At 55.3% G+C, this 17,889-nt stretch overlaps 1 protein-coding gene across 1 annotated transcript in view; it reads right to left on the bottom strand.

The window, feature by feature from the left end:
• TMEM132B (transmembrane protein 132B) overlaps positions 1-16,439 on the bottom strand; it is a 371,909-nt gene extending 355,470 nt beyond the window's left edge. The window contains exon 1 of the mRNA XM_058691481.1: positions 15,974-16,439. Within this exon, the coding sequence (XP_058547464.1) occupies positions 15,974-16,040 (67 nt within the window). The 5' untranslated portion in view covers positions 16,041-16,439. The remainder of the gene's footprint in view (positions 1-15,973) is intronic.
• Between the last annotated feature and the right edge of the window lie 1,450 nt (positions 16,440-17,889).

Genomic DNA, 17,889 nt, shown 5'->3' with positions numbered 1-17,889 from the left:
GGTTACACCAATATACAAAGCCTCTGCACAGCAAAGGAAACCACCAACAACGTGAAATGGCAATCTACTGGATGAGATAAGATATTTGCAAATGACATATACGATAAGGGGTTAACATCCAGAACATATAAAGGACTCCTACCACTCGGTATCAAAAAACCAAAGATCCGATTTCAAAATGGGCAGGGGACCTGAATCGATGTTTCTCCAAAGAAGACATACAGACACACAAGAAGATGCTCAACATCATTCATCATCAAATAAATTCAAGTAAAAACCACAATGAGATATCAACTCACACCTGTCAGCATGGCTACTATCAGAAAGACAAGAAATAATGACATGTTGGCGAGGACGTGGAGGAAAGGAAACCCCCATGCATGTCTGGCTGTAATGTAAATGGGTGGAGGCCACTGCTAGAAACAGTACAGAGGGTCCTCTGAAGATTAAAAATAGAAATACCATATGAGGGGCGCCTGGGTGGCTCAGTTGGTTGGGCATCCGACTTCAGCTCAGGTCATGATCTCACGGTCTGTGAGTTCGAGCCCCGCATCGGGCTCTGGGCTGACAGCTCGGAGCCTGGAGCTTGCTTCGGATTCTGTGTCTCCCTCTCTCTCCCTCTCTCTCTGCCCCTGCCCCATTCATGCTCTGTCTCTCCCTGTCTCAAAAATAAATAAACATTTGAAAAAAAAAAAAAAAAAAAGAAATACCATATGATCCAGCAATCCCACTTCTGGGTATTTATCCAAAGAAAACAAAAACACGAATTGGAAAAGATATATATGCGCCCCTCCGTTCACTGTCCATTATTTACAATAGCCAAGGTGTGGAAGCAACTTAAGGGTCCATTGATAGATGAATAGATGGATGTGGTATGTGCACACACACACACACACACACACACACACACACACTGGAATATTACTCGACAATCAGAGTGAAATCTTACCGCTTACAACAACATGGGTGGAGCTAAGAGGTACTATGCTAAGTGAAATAAGTCAGACAAAGACCAACACCACACGATTTCACCCATCTGCGGAATCTTCACTTGTACGTGGAATCTAAAAAAAGGAAACAAACAAACAAACGAAGCAGGCTCACAGATACAGAGAACAAACTGATGGTGGCCAGAGGGGAGAGGGACAGAGGGTGGACAAAATAGGTGAAGGGCATTACGAGGTACAATCCCCTGGTTATAAAATAAATAAAACACATGGACACCATACACAGCATAGAGAAGACAGTCAATATTGCGAAAACTTTGTACGGTGACAGATGGTAACTGCAACGGTCGTGGCGATTGTTTCATGATGTATATAAATAAGGAATCAGTGTGCTGAACACCTGAAACTAATAAAATATTGTTTGCCAATTACATCTTAATTTTTAAAAACAAATTTTTTTTTCAACGTTTTTTATTTATTTTTGGGACAGAGAGAGACAGAGCATGAACGGGGGAGGGGCAGAGAGAGAGGGAGACACAGAATCGGAAACAGGCTCCAGGCTCCGAGCCATCGGCCCAGAGCCCGACGCGGGGCTCGAACTCACGGACCGCGAGATCGTGACCTGGCTGAAGTCGGACGCTTAACCGACTGCGCCACCCAGGCGCCCCTAAAAATAAATTTTAAAAAGATGGGTGTTACTCTCCGAGGAAGGCAAAGATAGCAGACCACCACTCTCACGCGACAGCATTCGGAGATGAAATGATGTCGGAGCAGAGATGAGCCAAACCACAAAAAGGAGCACCAGAGCACACAGTAGGTGTTCAATGAAACATTCAGTAAATGGAGAAACAGGTAAAGCCGTGCAAACATTCGTTAAGGAATCCTGGGAATTCAAGCACTGTGTTGAGTTCTTACACAACATCTCTCTTCGTCTTCACGGCAGCGCAAGGAGTAGGAGCCCCTGCGTCCCCACTTCATGGAAGAGAATGTTATATAGCACAGAGAGGCTAAGCAACCAACCCAAGGTCACAGAGCTATCAAGTGGTGGGGCTGGGATTCAAACCCAGGCAGTCAGCCTGCCTGAGCTCATGCCCTAAGTTTCAGTGAGGTACTTTGAAACGGTTAGCAAGAAGAAAGCAGCTGGGGAAGCTGCAAACAGTACGTAACTAAGCAGTGAGAGACGTGATACACGTCCACCCCCTGATTCGAACACGTATTAAAAACTCACAAAGCAAGATGCCGAACGAGAGGAGGGAGGGACCCTTGAGGGACGGGAAATATTGGGAAAAGAATCCCAGCACCTTCCTCCCTCACGGTGTCTCTATGCCACGGTGACAGAGAAGCAGAATGCAGTCGCCCTCCCAAAACGATCTGAGCTGACAGGCAAACTGGTCCAGTGGGAAGACGAGGCCACTTCAGACCTTGCGTGAGTGAGGCTGGTGCGAACAGCAAGGCTGACACCTCCTCCCCCGATACCTTTCCTGAAACACGCAGACCCTCCCAACAGCTCAGCCCATAAACTTAAGAGAAAAACACTTCAACCGGCCTGGGCGTAGGGGGCGGTGGGTGGAAGGAGAAGAAGATATCGTAAGGAAATAAAAATCTCATCACAAATCCATGGGGCTTTCTCAAGAGCCTTTCCCATTAGAGACAAATGGGTCTGCATCACGGGCTGCAGAGGCAGACACCAGAGAACGGGAGGACGTCCCTCTTCTGAGACTGAAGCTCCCACGATCTGGAGAAATGCCGTGAGTAGATGGGCTGGCATTCCAAGTCCTCGGGAATCACCCACAGTGGGAGCCACCGGGAACAGGACGCTGGGAAGCTTCGGCAGGTCTCCAACAACCAGTCCCCCACCGTCCCCATTGCTGTGTTAACTCCACTTCCTCAGGTGTCAGCTCTTCCGTCTGGTCTCCCCCAGTTCCCCCACCCCCCACCCCCGGCTTTGTTTGAATGCCTGCAGATCCTGATTGGGTGCTGATCACTGCACAGTGTTCCTGGTGGGTGAACGCCTACTTTCTGACCCCCTTTTCTGTGTTTGGAGAATCCCCATTTCATGAGGCAGCGGGAAATCACCAAATACTCCTTGATATTTCTATACCATGGACTACTATGCAACAATTCAAAAAAATAGTATTATATGCAGGTCGATATTGGGGAAGAGACAAAGAAGTAGATGTTTTTAAATGTTTTTAATGTTTATTTATTTTGGGAGGGGGCAGGGGCAGAGAGAGAGGGAGACAGAGGATCTGAAGCAGGCTCCGTGCTGATAGCAGACAGCCTGATGTGGGGCTCGAACTCACAAACCGCGAGATCATGACCCGAGCCAAAGTTGGACGCTTAACCGACTGAGCCACCCAGGCGCCCCAGAAGCATGTTTTTAAAACAAACTTAAAACTATGTTATAACATATTTATTTCTGGGGTGCCTGGGTAGCTCGGTCGGTTGTGACTCTGACTCTTGATTTCGGCTCACAGTTCGTGGGATTGAGCCACATCGGGGCTCTGCTTGCGATTCTCTCCCATCTCTCTCTGCCCCTCCCCCACGTGTGTGTATTCTTTGTCCCTCTCTCTCTCAAAATAAATAAACATTTAAGTGTGTGTGCGTGTGTGTGTGTGTGTATTTCCCACAGGAAAAATACACAGCAAACTGATATGGATGGTCACCTTTGGGGAGGATATGAAATTGTTCAAAAGACACTTCAGATTGATCCGTAATATTTCTTCAAGCCATATTTATATCTTTCACAGAGATGGTGTTACACACTCATCAAACTGCTTTCTTTTCCTCCTGGCACCCAGAAAAACTATGTCTCCCAGGCCCCCCCTTAAGACGCAGAATAAAATCAATCTCTCTCTCTGTCTCTCTCTCTCTCTCACACACACACGATTATAAAGGATCCTGATGGTTCATGCCTTCTCTCCAAACACTGTGTTATCCCTGCTAAGGTATTTATCACCAACTACTAATTATTCCCCTGGCATCCATTCTGTCCTTCCACAGTAACAGAACGCTTGATTTTTGGCGCTCTAAAATGAAGACTTCCCAGATTCTCTTGCAGCGAGATGGGGCCGTGTGATTTAGTCACAGCCAATGGGACACAAGTGGAGGCATCGTGGGACTACCAGGACTCTTCCACAAAAGACAACTGATCCTTCACCCTCGCTTTGTCTGCACCCCCATACTGGTGCCTGGAATGGAGACGAAATTGCTGTACCCACAGCTGCCATCTTGGGCCGTGAGGACAAAGACCACAAACTGGAAATGGTAGAAGGGAGCAAAGGCCCATGAGGACTGCACGGAACAGAGCCGACCTACAGTCCTGAAGTACAGAGCACCAGAATCCGATTTGGGATAGAAACAATCTCCTACTTTTTAAGCCACCACCACGTAAGTGTGTGCTACTCACTGATGAACCCATTCTCCACAGACGCCCATCACACCACACAGCCAGGATTCCCTTCCCCCAGTGAACCACAAAGCAGCTTCCGTCCCGGGTGACCCGAGTTCCATGCACCACAGCCCCCAGCACCACAAAAGCCCAGCAGCAAATTCAGAGGATCCCCACTAAGGCACTCTCACCAGCCCCAACAGGGCCCCCAAAACCCTACAGGAAAGAGTGGGGCTGTCTACATAAAACTCTGCATTAGTGTGGCTAAAATACCTCGAACATTCCAGATGTCCTGCCTTTCCTGCCCCCTCCTTTCCCACCACCCACCACCCCACCCCCTTCACTCCTTCATTCAGGTCATGTAACTCTGGTTAACCTCTCAGTGCCTCGATGTTCCCTTCTTTAAAAGGGGTATAGTAATAACACCCACACACCCAGACTCGTATTAGGTGAGCTGACACATGCAAATTACTTAAAGTTGTGACTGGCACCATGTAAGTACTAACTATTTTATACACAGAGGGGACTTTTCGTTCATTGTTGTTGTTGTTTTAATGTTTCTTTTTATTTTTGAGAGAGAGAGAGAGACAGAGCGTGAGCGGGGGAGGGGCAGAGAGAGAGGGAGACACAGAATCCGAAGCAGGCTCTGGGCTCCGAGCTGTCGGCCCAGAGCCCGACGCGGGGCTCGAACTCACGGACCGCGAGATCGTGACCCGAGCCGAAGTTGGACGCCGAACCGACTGGGCCCCCCAGGCGCCCCAGGTTCACGGTGGTTATTGAAATGGCGTCGCACAGCGTAAGTTACCACGCAACTCGCTCTTCTCTCTTGGCAAGCCCACGTCATCCTTCCAGGGGAAGAGACTATACGTCCAAGCTGCTCTTTTTAACAGTTACACGGTCCTGCGCGTGGAAATACCACGAAGTCAAGAGCTACTTTACCGATGGGGCAGTCGGGCCGCTTGGTTCTCTTTTTTGCCGCTAGCGAAGACGCTGCTAGAAACACCCCTGACCCTACGACCTTGAACAGTGGTGCTCTCACTTCGAAAACCACAGGCGGCCCAGAAGTGGGATCGCGGGGTCAGAGACCAGCTTCTCTCTTCAGAGCTATGCGCAGACCGCATCCCAAATGTTCCGTGTTTTCGATCAAAGCAACCGGAAGACATGTGAAGTCACCGGACTGAAGTCACAAGGACGCAGCCCAGCGGTTCCAGCGGCGGCCAAGGGCACGCACAACGATGGCAGGGAGTGTTCGGCTCCGTGCGGGACACGCACCAGAGGTCTCAGCCCACAGGTGAGGGCTCTCCCGGCCTGGGAGGCTTCTCCCCACCTCACTTGCTCGGTAGGCTGCTGAGGCAACTCCTTCTTGGGGAAATCATCTCCTGTCTCTCTCTGGCAACGTGCTTCCGATTCCAACTCCAGAGACGAGCTTCTGCCTTAAGTGTGGCTAATCACATAAAGGATTCCATCCACAGTCACAGTCCCCGGGTGAGGGCTCCGTACATGATGCAAGTGAGTCCAGGGGTCCTTGCTGGTACAATGAGAGAAGAGACAAGTGATTTTGGAGGAAAGCCTGGGGCTGACGGTGGCCAGATTTGCCATCAGGTGGAGAAAGGCTGTCTGAGAATTAAATGAACACAGAGGGAAAGAGAACCAAGAGACAGAGTGAGAGAGCAGAAGCGCTCACTCATTGGGAGCGTTAAGCACCTGGATCTAGCCACGCCTGAAGGCGTTGCTTCCTTGAACTTCCTAGCTCCAGAGTCCAGCAAATGCCCAGTTTTGTCCCTTGCGATGATAAGAATCCAGACGACTATAGGGACATACACTCTGCATTTGGCACATTCGTCTCCGTAAGTGAACTCAAAATCTTAGCATTGAAAACTTAATGCATCACGGACCTGAGTGTCACAAGTAAATATACAGAAGGTTATGTTCATCTTTTTGTTTTAATTTTTTTTAACGTTTATTTATTTTTGAGAGACAGAAACGGAGCGTGAGTGTGGGAGGGGTAGAGAGAGAGGGAGACACAGAATCTGAAGCAGGCTCTGGGCTGTCAGCACAGAGCCCGACACGGGGCTCGAACTCACAGACCGTGAGATCATGACCTGAGCCGAAGTCGGACGCCCAACCGACTGAGCCATCCAGGCGCCCCCTTTTGGACTGTGTTAAAGATGAACTTCTGACTTCGGCTCAGGTCATGATCTCATGATCCCTGAGTTCTAGCCCCGTGTTGGGCTCTGTGCCATCAGTTCAGAGCCTAGAGCTTGCATCGGATTCTATGCCTCCCTCTCTCTCTCTCTGCCCCTCCCCCACCCACTCCCTGTCTGCCTCTCAAAAAATGAATAAACGTTAAAAAAAAATTTTTTTTTACAACCCAAAAAGAAAAAACACAAGGCCATAAAAGAGATCCACTGATCAGCACCATTCCAAGTATAAAATAATTAACCAACAGGCTCCTTTAATCCTGGCTATCTCCAACAGCATCCCTACAAGGGTCTCCTGAGCTGTAAGCCACCCAGCTTTGCCTACAGAGTAAAAATATCTTGCACACACATGTGCTACTATTTTTAAAATGTTACATAAATGCGACTGTAATTACCCAAACCCACTCGTTCAAAAGCATTACTGAATTGATGGCAATTTTCAATCAATATGTTTTGTGTTGATTTTTTTCAACCAAGAGATACCATACCCACAACTCTTCTCGTTCAGATGAGCTGGACAATTTTCCTGACATTACGAAGGGACACTTGTTCTTGACCACAAATGTGTGTTATTAACACACACTTACGCAGCGTTCCCTGCTTGACCTTCATTTAAGGGAAGCTTTGTCTGCAAAAGGACTAGGTGGTGCATCATTCATTTCAGCTCTGCAGGCAAGATGATCTCCGACAGTACTCAATTCTCACTGTCGTGAGAAAGCAGCCACGAACAGTAGGTAAACAAATGGACGTAGCCCTGTTGTAATAAAACTTTATTTACAAACACAAGTGGAGGGCCAGATTCAGCCCACGGGCCATAGTTTGGTGATGCCGCTTTAAGGGCTGCAGAAACCGGCCAGCAACCTGTCAGGAGCCAAAGCCAGCCCGGGGTCGGATCGAACTTCAACACATCTCCAAACTGCAGTGGACGTTGATGAAGAAGACAGAATTTGATTGACACGCGTTTCGCTTACACATCACCAGGTAAAGTAAGTATACCCATAGTGGCCACGGACAATAAACTGTGCCAGAAGAATCACATCGTGACCACGGAAACTTTGTTTCTTTTAATACTGCTGGTTCCGGCAGGAAAAATGAACACCAAAGTGAGACTGATAGATCATAGGTCAAATCCAACCTCCACCAACTGTCCTGACAGTGTTCTTAATAACTGCCACCATTTACTGAGCGTTCAGTAAAACTGTGCTGTAAGCATTTTGCATCCAGGGTCGTCCTCGGATCCCCTTAACTGGATTCTCGCCAGTCGTGTGCATTATCTCACACGTGCAGGAACACGGGGTCGTCCACCCCAACCTTCTTCCCCGGGGCCGTCGGGGAAGAACTCACAAAAGGCAAAGGCCCAACCCACAGATGTAAGTTCTGTTTGTTAATTTCATCGCTGACAAATACTGGTTTGGCCCCAGTTCCAAGAACAGTGATACTCATGGAGTCGGCACCCAGTAAAGATTTACCGAACGAATCCATCAGTCAGCCGGTCCTGCGGCGTAACTTTCCAACTGCACCCGAATCCCGCTTCCTACCTTCGTCTACAGCCACCACTCGTGGTCCAAGCCCGGACTAGTGCAGTAGACTTTCTCAGCTCTCCCTGCTTCTGCTCCTGGGAGTCAGAGCACAGCCCTCTTCTGTCAAATCTGGACCAGCTGCCTCCTCATGCAGAGGAAACAGTCCTTAGCACCTCAGGGCCTTTGCACTGGCTGTTCCCTCTGCTCGGAATACCCTTCCCCAAGAAAGCCACCGAATAGCTTACTCCCTTACTTGCTTAGGCCTTTGCTCAAATGTCACCCTTCCAGATGCTGCTATTGAGAATTGCAGGGGCGCCTGGCTGGCTGTTGATGGAGCGTGAGACTCTTGATCTCGGGGCTGTGAGTTCGAGCCCCACGTTGGGTGTAGAGATTACTTACTAAAGCAAAAATATTTGAAAAACTAAGATAAAATAAAACTGCAAAACACCCCTTCCCGGCGCTCCCTCTCTGCTGCCCTGTTCCGTGCTTCTCTGTAGCACTCACTACCGTTTAATTTCGATTAACTGCATTTCGATGCATTTGTTTAGTTCAGTATTTGTCTGTCTCCACCTTAATGCTGATCCCACGAGGACGGGGACCTTTGTCTGTCTTGTCCTTGCTGTGTCACCAGCTCTGAGAACAGTGCCATCGCAGCACAGGCGCACAAGAAAAATGTGTTAGAATAAACAAAGGCAGGCAAGGAGGAAGGAAGCAGACTGGGGTGGAGTTTCAAGGAAGAAAATCGGCAGGAGGGGAGATCGAGACCTGTTTTACACGTGGAGAAACAGTCTCAGAGAGCTCAAGGAGCTAGACCGGGGTCCCAGACCTCCCGATTTCTTGCGAGGAGCCAGAAACCTGGATACTGACATCTGCTACTTTTTAAACGCTGGCAACTAACGAGACGAGTCTGCGGGCCAGTTATGGCCCAAAGGCAGCCAGAGGCTCCCCGCTGGCCTGGAAAAGCTCCGAGTCACCGCCACCCCAGAAAACTTATTTGGCGAAATGGCATTTTCCACGCACACCGTGCCCCTCCCCTTCCACTGCCCCTGCCCCATATTTCGGCCCGAGGACAGGGTCCCCTCCCGCCTGGCCACCCCCTCCAGCCTCATCTCCCGCAGAGCCCCCATCCCTGTGCCCGGGCGCCCCCCAGCCCCCCCAATCTGGCCCCCCGGCTCCCCCGGGGGAACCGGCAACGGCAGACGGCACGACCACAGAAGGGGAAAATACCGAGCCAAGGATATAAATACGTCGACAGCACACAACACGAAGAGAACCAGGCAAACAAAGGAAGCCACGGAATCCGAGAGCCGGGGGACCAGGCAGAGCCAGCCTGCCGCTCCGGAGTTCTGGAAGGAACGACAGGACCCTGCAGCAGGCCCGCGGGGTCGGCCCCGGGAGCGCTGGCTGCAGCCACAGGGCTATTTTTACGTGTCCATTTGTCCGGTGCGTTAGGAGCCCTGGTGGGAGACATTCCGAGCACAGAGCAGACGTTAGAGATGCGTTATTTACTGAGTCACCCTTCCTGGGCGCTGCATTCTGGGCACCAAAGCACAGCCACGATGAGTTAGGTCCCCCAACGGGTTAATTCAGGTTAACACCGCAAAACAACCGCGCTCAGAAGCACCAGGCGGCTCCAGACACTCCATCACCCTCGGTAATAAAATACAGCAAATCAAATTGGACTCTATTGATTTTTTATGTAACTATTTTGGGACTGGAGTGTAAGGAGAGGGTATTGATCAGGTAAGGAGCCAGGTGTCAGGGAAGGGAGTTCGGAGCAGCCTGACTGTGGACCCAGGTGCTTTAAGCAAGGGAGGACGTCGGAATTCAAGTCCAAAGAACCTAGGCTTTTTTCTCTCCTTCCCTTGGCAGGCAGCGGGCATCACGGGTCCATCCTGCACTCAAGTAGCAAAACAAGTGCGTGGATGGAGAAAAGGGGACAACAGCGGCTCTGTCTCTCCCCTTGGCACCTATCACCGCCTGCCATTAAATTATGTATTTGTTTGTCTGTTGTTTTCTTACTGTCTCGCTCCGCCCAAATGACAGTCCTCAGAATGGGGAATGTGTCTCCTTTGTTCCATGCTGTGTCCCCAGAGCTTAGAGCTGATGAACAGATGTTTGCTGAATGAACGAATGAATGAACGAATGAACGAATGAGTGAGTGAATGAACACGTGGTCCGTGAGCACCTGCTGTGTGCCAGGCACTGAGCAAACCACCTTGCAAGTATTCCCACTCCCGCCTGGAACACCCTTCTCCAGGTGGGCTCCTTCTGATCATGTAGGTCTTTGGACAAGATGACTGCCACCTCCTCCAGGAAGTCTTCCTGGATCACCCAGTCACTCGCCATCCCATAGCCTTGTGTTGAACATGAGGGGCACAAATTACTGGCTAGGACTTTCCTGTTTGTGAATTTGCTGGCTCCCTGTCTCTCCATCACACGAACCTGTCCTAGAATGCAAGCCCCTGAGATCGCAGGTACCTAAGCCGGAGAGATTGGGAAATGAGAGAAAACTCCAGGATAAGAAGGCACCGTAGAGGCAGGAAAGACAGGAGTCAGGCTCGTTGGGGAGGAGACCCCGCCCTGCCACTCACAATCTGCATTGTCTTGTTCGGGTCCCTGCGTTCCTCTGAACCTTAGTATCCCCACCGGGGATACATCTGAGCCCCTAACCTCTCCCTGGGCGGCCGCCCAAGAATCCAGGGAAATCCGAAGTGAGTAGCCACACGGTAAGCACCAAGGCTCCGTTAACCTTCACTTCACAGCTTTGACTGTTACAGCAAAGAGCCCATCTGGCCTTCCTAGGTTGAAACGGCACCCCCTATGTGCTATCAGGAGGTGGGGCCTTTGGGAGGTGATGAGGTCACGATGGGGGGGGCCTCAGGAGTGGAGTGGGTGCCCTCATAGAAGAGACCCCCCTCCCCCCGCGCCCACCGCGGGCTCCCGCACTCTTCCACCACATGAGAACACGGGAAGAGGAGAAGAGGGCTCTCACCAGAACGTGGCCATGCCGGGGCCTTGATCTTGGACTTCCCAGTTTCCAGAACTGTGAGAAACAGAGGTCTGTTGTTCACAAGGCACCCACCCTGGGGTATTTTGCTACAGCAGCCTGGGTGGACTGAGACAGGGCCCATTTTACAGATGGGGATACTGAGTCTCAGAGCGGTCAAGGGTTAGACGAGATCTCCCAATTTCTTGAGAGAAGCCAGAAACCTGGATCGTGATACTGACACGTCCCACTCTTTAAATGCTGGCAACTAACGAGTGAAGTCTGCAGGCCAGACATGCCACAAGGGCGACAGAAGTCGTCCTCCACTGGATTTCCACGCAGGCTCAGTTACCCAAAACGCCAAGCCCTCCCTGCAGCTACCCCAGGGCTCCTGACTGAGGGGGACAGCTCTAGAGTTGCCAACATTTCCCAGAACGATTTTCTCAAAAAAGAACCAAATCCCTGAATCCCCTGGGCCCCAATGAGCCTCAAAATCCAATCCATCGCCACAAACCCTGGTGCCAGGAACACGCAGAAGGTAACAGTTTCAAGAGCACTGACTCTGAACCAGGCCCGCTGTGGGTTCACATCCGTCCCCCTTCCCTCTGTGTGACCTCACATAAGCCACGGCCTCAGTTTCCTCGTCTGTAAAATGGGACAAGTACCAGTCCTTACCCCATGGGGTTGTTGAGGGTCCAGTGAAGCAAAATCCGCGAAGGGCTCAGAACACACAGACAGCTGTCGACTGGGGTTAGTTGCGGAGCTGTTCCAGACTCCCAGGCTCACTGAAATGGAAGGACCAGGGCAGGAGACCAAAGGGAAAAGAGGGGGAGTCTGTCTGCCCAAGTCTTGGCCTTGAACGTAACCATCTAATCCCTCGAGGGCACCAAACGTAAAGGATTCCCAGGCGCCTGCAGAGTTGACCCCCCAGTCTGGTCGATTCCTACGGCTCGCAACCTTAGTTCCCATTCACAGACACATGTGTTGCAGGACAGAAGTACAAGCCCCCAGCAGAGGCTGGCACTTGGACGGGGCTCGATCACCACCCCCCAGCTTGGCCCGCGGAGGCCCGTCCACACCACTCTGTGTGAGGCTGCGCGGGGGAACCTGGTTGCATCAGGTGGCAGGTAAGGCACAGACCAGCACCTGGGCTAGAATCTGACGCTGTGTGGCCTCAGGCAAGTTACTTGGCATCTCTGGATCTCAATATCCTCACCTATAAACGGTGAATAGTGAGAGTGCCCACCCGCCAGGGAGCTGGGTCTCTCCCACTGCGTTCACACAAGGCAAGGCCTGGGCCGGGGCCTGCGACACGGCGGTGGGGGGGGGGGGGGGGGGGCGCCTTCAGAAGCTCTCGCTTCTATCACCCCGTCCCATCAGCACCACTGGGATGATTCACTGCTTTTGTGAGCATCACCCAACCGCTGTCGTTCTCCTGACCTTGGGCTCCTTAAATGGAGCCACAGTCCCTCAAAGGCCCATCCAGTAGAGCTCAGCCTCCCCTGAGCACAGTGAGAAACCCCTGGGGGACGTTCTTTACAAAGAACAATTGTGTGGGCCACGCGCCTGACCTGACACCAATTCACCCGTGTGGCCCTGAGGAAGTCTCTCCCCTGGTCTGGGTCTCCTTTTTCCCATCTGCACAGGGGGCGGTTGGGCCAGGTGCTCCCAGACGCCTTCTTGCTCTGCGAGACCACTCATTCACTCCAAGAAAGATCTGGGGGGACCAAGCTCCCCACGAAGCCGTCCGTGGCGCCCGGGTGCCTCCATATCCCCAAGGGGACGGACCGCGTGCATTTGCTCAACCCCACGGCAACAAAGGGAAAGTCCCCTCTCTGTGCCCATTCGATGTCAGACCCAGGAGAGAAGAAAGGAGCCACCCAGCCGCGTACAACCGGCGGGGCGGGGGGGGGGGGGGGGGGGGGGGGAGGGGCTCATCCAGGAACAAGGCCCCTGGAAGGGCTCTGCCAGCCCAGAGACCACCCTCCTGGACTTCACATCGACAAGCGAGGGGGTCCTTTTGCTCTCTTGGGTCATGGCAATCACCGTGCTCATTGTTGGCTGTGACTGCTGCAGCTCACACAGAAGCCTCCCGCCTCCCAAGTCCCCCGCATCCGGTAGTTGGGGGGGGGGGGGGGGTGCTGAAATGATTTACTCTGGGAACCTCCACCGTACCGCCACTAAATCACTCAGGGGAGGTGACAGCAGTTGCATCCCACCCCCCAGCACCTCCGGACGACACTTCTCTGCAGAGCAACACCATAGACGGGCAAGCCCCCCCACCCAAATCACTATTGTCAGGAGAAAGAAATATACCACATTGCATGCCAAGGTGCCAGGCAGGGCGACGAGTATCTCCGCTTTGGGGCCAAAGCCACCCCCACACACACACACACACACACACAAAGTCACTGCCAGTCACAAGGCCCCTCTCTTGGGGGCTCTCCACCCACCCCAATTTTATAGACCCTGAGCACAATGGGTCAATGAAGCAAGGCGCGTCCATTTTCCCCAGCAGGGACTGTAACATCGCCGCTAATTTGCAAAGCCGTAGCTCGCACAAAAGTGCCTTGAATAATGGGGGCCCCCTAGTCGCTAAGCTGGGGGATTTGTGCTGACTCTTACCCAGTGCAGTTCCATATGTTTAAGCGCTTACAAGGCTGAGTACGCCCACCTCGCTCTTTACCATGGCAGCTGCCCACGCGGGGTGGGGGGGGGGGCGGGGGGGGGGGGGGCACAGAGCAGACAGTCCCTGCGTGTGACGGGGGAGAGGGCGTCCTTCCTTCCCTCAGCACCCTTCCAGCCCCTCTCCCGAACCTCAGCCACATGCGATCGCTAAATCATGCCAGAAATGACCCAGAAGATCCAACCAGCTCCGAAGGAAACTGTAGCTAATTCCTCTGAACCTTTCAACCGACAGTAGGCAGCTAAGTATCTTTCAAGAATCGCAGCCTTGTTTTTTTTCCTAGCTCTCCTAACTGGTGCTAAATATAGAGTTATCAAACTGTCTCTCTTTATGTCCCTGGTAGGGACCGGTGAAAAGACTTACATGTGCTCCCAAGAACCTGACGATGGCAAGGGGGGGGCGGAGGGGGGGTCCTCTGCCTCATGGCACCTGCATGAGGCATTGCCCAGCTGAGACCCTCGGGGAGCGGCAGGGACAGCAGGGCTAGGAGCCGGGGCCAACAGCAGGTTTCAGACGTGGTACACCTGCCCTGCCAGGACCCGGCCTCCTCCCAGAGCCAGGCACAAGCTCTTCCGTTGCTAGGGGATGGGAGGGGGGGCGGGGGGGGGGTTCTCCATGTTCTCCTACAAGCGTCAGGCAGGCAGCTTCTCTGAGAGACTTCCAATACCGGCTTCCGAGCACATCCAGGCAAAGGCTGACCCCCGTGGAGAAACAAAATAGAGACACAACTGCAATTTTCAAGTCCAGGGAACTGCACTTTGGGGAACAGGTCCCAGGCAGGGCTTCAGCTAAGAGGAAACAGCCCTGACCCCGGCAACAGCCCCCCCTTATGAACCACGGAAGGACACCGAGAGCAGGAGACACGGTCGGTATGGCTGCTCATTAGCCCAGCAGAGGGAAGACCCATCCACACGTGAAGCCAGAGCTGAACGCCGACGGAGATCTCCGACACCAGGTTTTTTCCGAGTGGAAGGTTTTATGAAACATTCTGGGTCACTTCAGGGCATCTCGAAGGCAGACAATGTTTACTTTTTCCACGCAAATACATCACCCGTTAAGTTGGCATACAAGGTTTGTTCCTAAATGCAACCTCCCTAAGGCAGTTGCAGCTGAAAAGTTAAAGTTCTATTTTTCTCCTGCATTCTGGGTGTCTGTGCGGTTTGTTTGTTAAGAAAAGGAGCAGAAATTTTTTTCTAAAGAGAACGCTCTCTGCTCCCCCAATCATGGGTCCTGATTTTGAAAGGGTTGGAGGAGAACCGAGCTCTCCAAATGCACACGCAGGTTGCTCGTGACGGTTCCGGGTTCATCGGAGCCTTCAGGACGGTCTCTACTGCTCGGGGTGGGGGAAGGGGAGGGGACGGACTGGCATTTTTAGGGTGGCCTTCCTCTAGAACCAACATGTAGCCACGCCAAGGCGGTAAAAGCGTTCCAAACTCCAGCAGAGAGAGAAAATACACGACTGTTCTGCCTTTCCCACTCACTGGGTTTTGGCGACAGCTGCGCCGGTGCCAGCAGGGAGCCCGGCTCCATGGTACCCAGGCAATGGCTCTGGGCATCACCACGTTCCAGGCGGCCCTGCGCTCGCGGGGCTGCCCGGCCGCCTTGGGGTCAGGGCGCTGGGGCAGCACGCGTCTCCAGAAAGCAAGCAGCAGGCTGCGCCTGGGCTAAGGGGAGGCCACTCGGGGAGGGGACATGTTCGGGGAAGGGGGGGGGTGGGGTGTAAAAGCAGGAGGGTGCGGCGGGGAGCGGGGAGAGGCTGCGGACAAGCCAGACAGACTGCGCCGACCGAGACGACCTCAAGGCTGGGGCCCCGCAGGTGTCCTGGGAACGCGCGGCCGTGCGTCGTCCGCGGGCAGCAGGAAACCGGGAGAAGGGGGTCCACCGACGCCCCGTCACAGCGAAACCCCGGGGAAACCAGGACCAGGCGGGGCGGGGGGGGGGGGGGTGCTAGATTCCTGGAGACGCGCCCCCACCCGCCTCGAGACGCTGAGCGCCTCCGGTCTGTTGCCCCCGTGCGCCCTGCAGGCATCCGCAGGGGAGCCGGGGCGGAAGGCTGGCGGGCTCTCGCGCCGGGCAGAGAGGTACGTGCCGGGGACCCCTGGGTTCCCGGGGTCTCCCCAGACCCGAGTCCGGGAGGTGCGAGCTGCCGGGGACTTGCGAAGGAGGTTGGCCGCCCCGCGCGGGAGCCAACTTTGTGCGCCGCGGCCGGGGTCGGGGATGGGGTCCGGGGACGCGTTACCTGGGCACCGGAGCGCAGTCAGCGCCAGCAGGAGCCCGAGCGGCGGCGCCCGGCCCGGGGGCGGCATGGTCCTCGGCGCGCGGTGGGCGCGGCGCGGGGCTGCTCCTGTCGCGCGCCCGGCCCGGCCCGCGGCTCCCGGGGGCGGGGGCGGGGGTGGGGGGCAGCCCCCGGCGGCTACGCTCGGGCGCCGGGCATGGCTCGCCCCCGGGGCGCCGCTCTTCCCCAGACGCAGGCGGCCGGCGCTGGCGGCGCTTCCTCCGCTCGCCCCTGCGCGCTTCTCCGGGGCTCGGCGGTGCGCGGCCCGGGAGCTGGGGGCCGCGGGGGCTCAGCGCCCCGCGCCCGCGCCGGCGGCCCCGCACTTGGCCCGAGTTGCGCGGGCCCCGCCGCCGCCGCCGCCGCCGCCGCCGCCGCCGCCGCGGCTCCTGCGCCCCAGCGCCCGTCCCATCGCCGTGGCGCCGCCGCCGCCGCCGCCGCCGCCTCTGCCCGCGCCAGCTGCCGGCCGCCCCGCAGCCCGCGAGAGAGTGAGCGAGCGGCGAGCGCCGGGCGGAGGGCGGGGCGGCGGCGGGAGGGCGGGGCCGGGGAGGGGGCGGGCCCGCCGCGGAGACGGGCCCCAGGCGGCCGCCCAGCCATAGGCGGCGGGACGTGCCACTCCCGGGCGTCCCTGGGGGAGGGCGCCCGGCGGCACAGGCCCCGAGAGCCCCGCGGGGGCGGTCTGGGGCGGGCGCGCGGACGGGGCCGCGGGAGGGGGCACCTGCCGGCCGAAAGCAGATAGATGGGGCGGATTCGGGCCAAGTGGCGGGAGTTCCCAAGGTCGCGGGGGGGGGGGGGGGGGGGATGGTCCTCGGAATGGGGGGAGGGGTGTCCGCGGGGGACAGGGACTGCGAGGCTGAGTGCGGACGAGAGGTCCTGGGATACTTTCTCGGCCCAGCTTGGGGGTCCCCGTGGGGTCGCCTCGGGAGTCGGGGGGGGGGGGCGGGGAGGGGGGGCTACCTGAGGAATTTCCACCAAGCACCAGGACAGGGATGGGGGTGCCCTGGCTGGGCGCGGTCAGGGGCCCTGAAAGAAAGCGAAGGCGTCTTGGGGTTGTCTACCCAGGTGTGAGGCAGGGGCCCTCGGGGGGCCCTTATGTACTTGAGCGGGAGGAGGCCCAGGCGTCAGGCATACACGACCAGGCGAGGGACGGCTCTGGGGGCAGGGTCACAGCGACTGCGCCAGGGTGTAATGGAGGCAGGGACCGGGACTGGATGGGTGGTCGGATTCCTCCAGCCTGGGAGACGGGCCTCACTGGGGGTCACAGTAGCTATTATCCCCCCGGGGGGCACCTCTCACCCCAACCCGGGCCGGGCCGGGCGACGGGGGCTCAGCAAACTGAATGAATCAGGCTGGGGTCACGTGGGGGCTCCTGCAGTCGTCAGATGCCCGGACACTAGCCCTACACAGCTGGGGGCCGGTGGGGAGGGAGGTACCTGAGGTGGGAGTCCTGCCCTCCCCACCCCCCCCCCCCCCCCCCCCCCCCCCCGTCCGGCTCCCGTGTCTAGGTTTCCCATAAAAAAAAGTGGGTCAAACTGTTTAGAAACGTCAATAAGGCAGCAGTGGGGTGAGCAAACCCAGTCCCAGAGTCTTGGCTGAGAACCCGGCCCTGCCATCCCAGTTATGCACCTGGGCCCCGTCATTTAGGCTCCACGGCCTCAGTGTCCCCATCTGACAAATGGAAGCCACCGCACCGTCCACTTTGGGTCCCGTATAAGGCGCATAAAGCCCCCGACCTATGAAGGGAGAGCCCATTTAAAGGGATCCACTGTCCACATGATCATTCTCATCATTATGGTCATTATTCTCATGTATCTGATTTTCCTCTGTGGGCCCAGAGCTCACATCTGAAGAACAGTCCTCCCCCTCCCAGCTGGCGAGGGGGG

This window comes from Neofelis nebulosa, chromosome 11 (assembly GCF_028018385.1).
Source record: "Neofelis nebulosa isolate mNeoNeb1 chromosome 11, mNeoNeb1.pri, whole genome shotgun sequence".
Lineage (NCBI taxonomy): Eukaryota > Metazoa > Chordata > Mammalia > Carnivora > Felidae > Neofelis > Neofelis nebulosa.
The sequence above is the reverse complement of the archived record's forward strand: the minus strand, read 5'-3'. Positions and strand labels throughout refer to the sequence as shown.